The sequence below is a fragment of the Garra rufa genome, chromosome 8 (genome assembly GCF_049309525.1).
Source record: "Garra rufa chromosome 8, GarRuf1.0, whole genome shotgun sequence".
Taxonomy (NCBI): domain Eukaryota; kingdom Metazoa; phylum Chordata; class Actinopteri; order Cypriniformes; family Cyprinidae; genus Garra; species Garra rufa.
The window spans coordinates 37,938,482-37,945,538 of record NC_133368.1 but is presented as its reverse complement, the minus strand read 5'-3'; the positions used below and the strand labels follow the sequence as shown (position 1 = coordinate 37,945,538).

At 33.5% G+C, this 7,057-nt stretch overlaps 1 protein-coding gene across 1 annotated transcript; it reads right to left on the bottom strand.

Annotated features, from left to right (window-relative positions):
- Window positions 1–1,374: 1,374 nt before the first annotated feature.
- Window positions 1,375–6,789, bottom strand: dnajb11 (DnaJ heat shock protein family (Hsp40) member B11). Its single transcript, XM_073845922.1, has 10 exons — window positions 6,640–6,789; window positions 6,019–6,175; window positions 5,180–5,277; window positions 4,826–4,958; window positions 4,505–4,647; window positions 4,333–4,415; window positions 3,209–3,266; window positions 2,999–3,110; window positions 2,568–2,727; window positions 1,375–2,448 (listed from the first exon to the last, which is right to left on the bottom strand). Exons 1-10 carry the CDS (start codon window positions 6,711–6,713, stop codon window positions 2,384–2,386), a joined length of 1,083 nt encoding a protein of 360 aa, XP_073702023.1. The 5' UTR covers window positions 6,714–6,789; the 3' UTR covers window positions 1,375–2,383.
- Between the last annotated feature and the right edge of the window lie 268 nt (window positions 6,790–7,057).

Below are 7,057 nucleotides of genomic sequence, written 5' to 3'. Positions count from 1 at the left end.
ACAAGCAGACACACAGTCAACTCTGAATGACACCACACACACTGTATTATCAGCAAACATGACAGTGATTATAGCTAACACACACGCATCAATCTCCATATGGGATGTTGAGATTATGGAGCTTATTTCTTACCAAAAGGTCACATGCACACAAGGCATTCACAAGCACAGTAGGTCTTATGAAGCTGGGTGGGATTCCACCGCATGATTAAAGACAGCAAACGCCTTTGATCTGTAATGAGCTGTAATTAATGCATCCTATAATGTGGGCATTAATAACTCTGTTCTAAATATGCTGGAGCTCTGAGAAACAAATGTGAGCTTGCCTTATGTCTTCATGTTATTCTATATGTTTTTATATATACATATGTACACTACCAGTCAAAAGTTTTTGAACAGTAAGATTTTTAATGTTTTTTAAATAAGTCTCTTCTGGTCACCAAGCCTGCATTTATTTAATCCAAAATACAGCAAAAGCAGTAATGTTGAGAAATATTTTTTACTATTTAAAATAACTGCGGTTAAAACAAATAAATAATACATTTGCTGTTAAAAAACATTTGTTGAAAATAGCTGAGTAGAATTTTTTTCAGGTTTCTTTAGTGAATAGAAAGTTCAGAAGAACAGCATTTATCTGAAATAAAAAGGAAAATTTGTATTATTATTATTATTATTTTGGGGAAGGAATTTATAGAAATAATACTTTTATTAAGCAAGGATGCTTTAAATTGATCAAAAGTGATGAGAAGGACATTTATATATATATATGTCACAAAAGATTTCTATTTCAGATAAATGCTGTTCTTCTGAACTTTCTATTCATCATAGAAACCTGAAAAAATTCTGCTCAGCTATTTTCAACATAATAAATGTTTTTTGTTTGTTTGTTTTTTTTTAACAGCAAATCAGAATATTAGAATGATTTCTGAAGGATCGTGTTACTGGAGTAATGCTGCTACAAATTCAGCTTTGAAATTACAGTAATAAATCACATTTTAAAATATATTCAAATAGCAAATAGTTATTTTAAATAATAAAAACATTTTTAAAAGTTTACTGTTTTTGCTGTACATTTAAACATTTGTATTCTAAATAATATATACTGCAAAATATAATGTAATATGTAATAGTTTATATATACACATTGATAAACTACTAGTTCCAAGAGGGCTAATGCTAGAGATCATCTATCATTTGCTGCCCTCTACTGGACAATTCAATTACTGCTTACCTAACAACTGCTTAAACTTCACCAAATTTTTACTGAAAATAATTCATATACATTTTCACTGCAACCATTAAAAGTTTAAATAAATCCAGTTAGGCACGGAAGTTAAAATGTGGTATGTGTCAGAAACCTCCAAAATAAACTCTTTTTTCATATCAGATCCATTTTTAACCATAATTAGAAACTTTAATTTTCAGTTGAAAATGACAAATGACATTTCCTTCACTTCTGCACAAGTTATCCTAAGAAGTTGTTCATTTTTCTTTCTGGTACAGTCCACAAATGAGTGAAGGAAACTTACTAACTAGGAGGAGACTCAGCGGGCTGAACATCAGGAGGGGTTGTGAAAGAAACAAGAACGTATCACATAAAAAAATTCACAGGAAAGAGTTGAACTATACAGTTTAAGAGGTCTTCTGTTTGAACTTCAAAACCCAAGTAAATGCCTCAAAGGAAACAGACTTGTAGCCAGACGGCAAATCTGAACAAGGCAATCACACACACACACACACACACACACACACACACACACACAGCAAACATCACTCAGTTCTTTAAAACAAGCAAACCAAAGACTGAAGTGTCTAAGTTGAGAACGCTCAATGGACATACATTCAACTGTTTCTTTTTTAAAAGACTTGAAGAAAAAGGTCTTGAAGTCATACAGTGCTGAGGCAGGTGTTTAAAGAGTCCTCTGGTTTGAAGTTTTAGTCCTCTTTCTGTTTTTGTGGTGCAGTAGGTCTCAGGTCAACTGGCACTAAACATTATTTTGATCCATGAGCGAATGGTGGTTGACTGGTCATAGCAGAAAATCAGCATCCAAACACATAAACTGATGACAAATGTCTTAAACTACTTACCAAAGAAATAAACCAGGGATCATATAAGGAAAACTAATAATTTGGAAAAAAACCATGCTGAGTCAAATAAAAAAATACTTTCAATGTGAAAAAAAAAAAGCCTTTAAAAATGTAAATTAAAGAAAATAATAAAAACATATCAATGTCAACCCTTCCTGAGAACAATCAGAAAAAAATAAATACACCCCATTGCTTGTTCCTCAGTGTGCATTTAAGTGTGTATGTGTGTGAAGGGCAGACAGGGACAGGGCAGACAGGGACAGGGCAATCAGTCCTGATTTACTTGGCTGGTTTGTCAGTATCCCTGCAGTCCGTTATAAACTTTTTGAGATGGTGCCTGTTTCAGAAGTTGCCTTATACCTGAGGAAAAATAAATTGTTGCATTTATTAACTCACAAATGCACAAGCAATCACATAGAAGAGGGACCATTTCTCTACTAAAATGTCCCAATGTCAATATTCGATAAATGTTCTCTTACCATCTTTCTGCTGGTCATCAAGCTGCTCCTTGGGGAAATCTACATCAAAGGTGACTATGAGCGATCCACGGATATTGTTGTTGTCAAAATTTGGTAAGCCCTCACCCTTTTTCCAAATACGAGCTCCTGGTTTAGTGATTTTATCTCTGACAATGTGCACCTACAAGACCACAAGATGAACCTGTGTGAGTTTGTGATGAGTCATATTTTACACAACAAATATGACAATAGGAAGATATTAGGGACCACAATATTTTTTCACCACAAAAAGAGATTTAAAAAATGAATTTAAACTCTGAATTGTAATAAGTCACAGCTTTTAGCTGCGCATGTGAAGAGATAGATAGAACGATAAATAGATAGATAGAACAATCAACAGACAGATATAACGATAGATAGATAAAACAATAGATAGATAGATAGAAACATGCCTTGTGACCATCTAAATGAGCGATGTCCATCTCAAAACCGACCAAAGCCTCTACCAGAGAGATGGTGACATTTGTATAAAGGTCATCACCTCTTCGCTCAAACACTGGATGCCTGAATAAGAAGAAATTATATTAAATTTATATTATATTAAACACACATTAAAAGTCCAATTCACTGTTTTAATTGCTGTAATTTAATACTAAACTCACTTCAAAACTTTGATGCGGAAACGCAGATCACCAGGCTCACCATCAATGTGAGGTTCACCTGTAGTCAGTCAAACAACAGATACAGTTGAGGTCAAAAGTTTACATACACGTTGCAGAATCTAAATATGTTAATTATTTTACCAAAATAAGAGGGCTCATACAAAATGCATGTTATTTTTATTTAGTAATGACCTGAATAAGATATTTCACATAAAAGACATTTATAATAGTGACTGTTCAAAAGTTTACATACACTTGATTCTTACTACTGTTTTGTTACCTGAATGATCCACAGCTGTATTTTTTTTTTTTGTTTAGTCCCTTGTTTGTCCTGAACAGTTAAACTGTCCTCTCTTCTTCAGAAAAATCCTTCAGGTCCCACAAGTTCTTTGATTTTTCAGCATTTTTTTGTTTTTAAACCCTTTACAATAATGACTGTATAATTTTGAAATCCATCTTTTCACACTGAGGACAACTTAGGAACTCACATACAACTATTAGAAGGTTCAAACGCTCACTGATGCTCCAGAAGGAAACATGATGCATTAAGAGCCGGGAGTGAAATGCTTTTTAATTTGTAGATCAGGGTAAATGTAACTTATTTTGTCTTCTGAGAAGCATGTAAGTATCTTCTTTGGATTCTGAGGGGCAGTACTAAATGGAAAAAAATATGATATTTAGGCAAAATAAGAAAAATGTACACATCTTTATTCTGTTCAAAAGTTACCCCTGGCTCTTAATGCATTGCTTTTCCTTCTGAAGCATCAGTGAGTGATTGAACCTTCTGTAATAGTTGCATATGAGTCCCTCAGTTGTCCTCAGTGTGAAAAGATGGATCTCAAAATTATACAGTCATTGTTGAAAAGGGTTCAATTACACAAAAATGCTGAAAAACTAAAGAATTTGTATGCATGGAAACGTATGCATGTTTGACTATATGTAAACACATTTCACGTGAAATATCTTATTCAGGTCAGTACTAAATAAAAAAAATAACATGCATTTTGTATCTTATTTGAATTCTGCAAGTCACATGTACATTCTATAAACAATGTTGCAACATCTAGCTAATTCATAAAATTTTATGTTACTGAATTAGTTATCTGTAGTATTATTTCTTTTACCTTCCCCAATGAAAGGATATTCCATTTCATCTCTCACACCCTGCTCGATCTCCACCTCTAGTGTTCTCTCTTCATTCACAAGCCTGAAAACAATGTCACACTGTTTAATAAAACAAAAAATCATAATATATCCTAGTGAGTCAAAGTGAGAGTGATTACTGTGCAAACCTACTTGATATTGGGGCATTCATCACAGACCACTTCTTGTGTCATCTGGAAGCGGCCTGGACCTAGTTGTGTGGTTCTCATTTCCTGCCGGCAGTTGCATTTTCTTTTGCCTGGGGCTTCTTTTGCTACAGGTTTGTTTCGCACAACCTACATGTTGAAGACAAGAGGAAACAAAAGGACAGGAAAAAGGAAAGGAGAGAGTTCATTTTCATGTGACTCGGCATGTACACTGCCAGACAAAGCCTACGGAAGTACACAAAGAGTCTGAATACTACAGTATATCAGGAAGGAAATGGAGAGGGATCAAGAAGAAGAAAAAGCTCACCTCTACAAAATTCCCTGAATACACTTCTTCTAGGGTTACTTCAAGGTCCAGTACTATATCATTACCCCTTGGAATATCCCGGCCGGCCGGCTGCCGATTTCCACCAAACATAAATCCAAAGTCGCCAAAGAAACTAGAATAAAACAAAACATACTTTATGAATGCACAGTGACAGTACCAACAGTTTTGTTTCAAATGCATGCATCTGAAATAAGAATAGCAACTATGCATCAGACATTTGCAAATCTATACTCAAATCTCTTACAACAAAAGACAACATTCATGGGAAATTTTACAATCATTTCAGTAGTTATGTGTTGAAGAAAACTCTTAATTAAGCTGAGGCTCGTTTACCTGGAGAATATATCACCGTGTGAACTTTGATGGCCTTCTTTTAACCCCTCTTCTCCATATGCATCATACTGTTTCCTTTTCTCCTCATCTGAGAGCACCTGTGATCAAAAATAACCTTCAGAAAACAGTCTTACCCTGAAAAACACAATTAACTCTTAAGGTACAATATTTGCATCCTAAGGTTGCAAATTTTTATAACATAAAACACACCAAGTCACTATAATTTTATGCCACCTAATTTTAAATATTGAGGAATATTTTTTTCTTGCTCAAAGCACCCTCTGATTAATCTCTAATTTCTGACATGGTTGTAAACAAATGAAAAATGCATTCTTTGAAAGTGGATACTTCTAAATCAAAAATTATATACTGAAATATAAAAATGTATTTAAATCTCATTGTTACAATTTTGCGTAACATTTAAAGCACTGAATGTATACTTACAGTTCCATTACAATATTGTTAATAATATAATGAAGCAAACCACTATTTACAAACAGAAAATAACTTATTATGTAATAAGAATTCCATTTTGTACACAGTGCACAATATTACAAGCTACACTAGAGGTCCACGTCATATTATCATGAATAACAATAAGCAGATGTTTCAACCAATCAGAGGCGGCCACACATTTCTTTCAACCAATCAAATCGCTCCATCGCTTCGTTTCTAACAACAACGCTCATGCTGGTCATTGGCTTTCTACTGATGTTTTGTTCAGAAAAAATATGATAAATCTGTAATGCAATGCTTTAGTAACACAAAGCATCACCAATTTAGATATTTGTATTAAAGATCCCACTTGAAAGGACTTGTTAAAACATAAATAATCATACCTCGTAAGCAGCTCCAAGGTCTGCAAATTTGTCTTGGGCATTTGGGTCATCTTGGTTTCTGTCTGGATGAAGCTGCAATGCCAGCTTTCTGTAGGCTTTCTTAATATCTTTAATTGAGGCTGATCTACTAACCCCCAGAATTTTGTAGAAATCCCTCCTGAAAATACACATTACTTTAGAACTTTTCAATCGTACACCAGTTCATTCATTCAAACTACTGATGAATAGATGCAGCCATATTGACAATACTGTCTAAATATGTAACATCTATACATCTTGATGAGTAAGTGATGAAGAAGCTTAAGATATTTCAGAAAGAAACGTGACATTTATATAAACATGTGGCAACAATGACAAGTAACCAAGACCTGTTACAGCCATTTTTGGTACTTTAAAAACACTGTCCTATTTTGTACAAAAAAAAAACATTCCTGGTTAAAAAAAAACATATTAGAGTACTATAAATAAAAGAGGTGATATTAATTAGTTTATGGCGAGCTACACCAGCATGATGCACGGACAGTGGCGTAGACCAATCACAGTGAAACATGTGTACCAGCCAGAGTACTGAGTTTTAATACACTAAACCTAAACCCTGAAAATAACACGACATTCACTTACCCAGCCAGTACTGCCAATATCAAATATAAAAGTAGAAAACAAACACTCGACAATTTCATTCCTCTAACAGCCATGGGTCCTTGTTTCTTTCAGAAGTCCAGTAAAATACACCGGCTTTCTGTGATGTCTATCAAAAAGCCTCTTCCTGCTCTGTCACAAGTCCCGCCTCATTTGAAAAAGGAAATGTTATAAAAGTTCAATCGAAACAAAAGTCTCGTAATAACTTTATTATATTATATTATATTATATTATATTATATTATATAATATAATATAATATAATATAATATAATATAATATAATATAATATAATATAATATAATATTATATTATATTATATTATATTTTTTTATTAGAACTGGTAACCCAAGTAACGTTGATATTAAACGCAAGCGAGGCTAATAACAATTCAAATGCAT

Coding starts and splice junctions, on each gene's coding strand:
- dnajb11 (XM_073845922.1), bottom strand. CDS start 6,713: ATGGCTGTTAGAGGAATGAAATTGTCGAGTGTTTGTTTTCTACTTTTA. Junction 4,648..4,825: donor ATTCAGGGAATTTTGTAGAG/GTGAGCTTTTTC, acceptor TTCAACATGTAG/GTTGTGCGAAACAAACCTGT. Junction 3,267..4,332: donor ATATCCTTTCATTGGGGAAG/GTAAAAGAAATA, acceptor GACTGACTACAG/GTGAACCTCACATTGATGGT.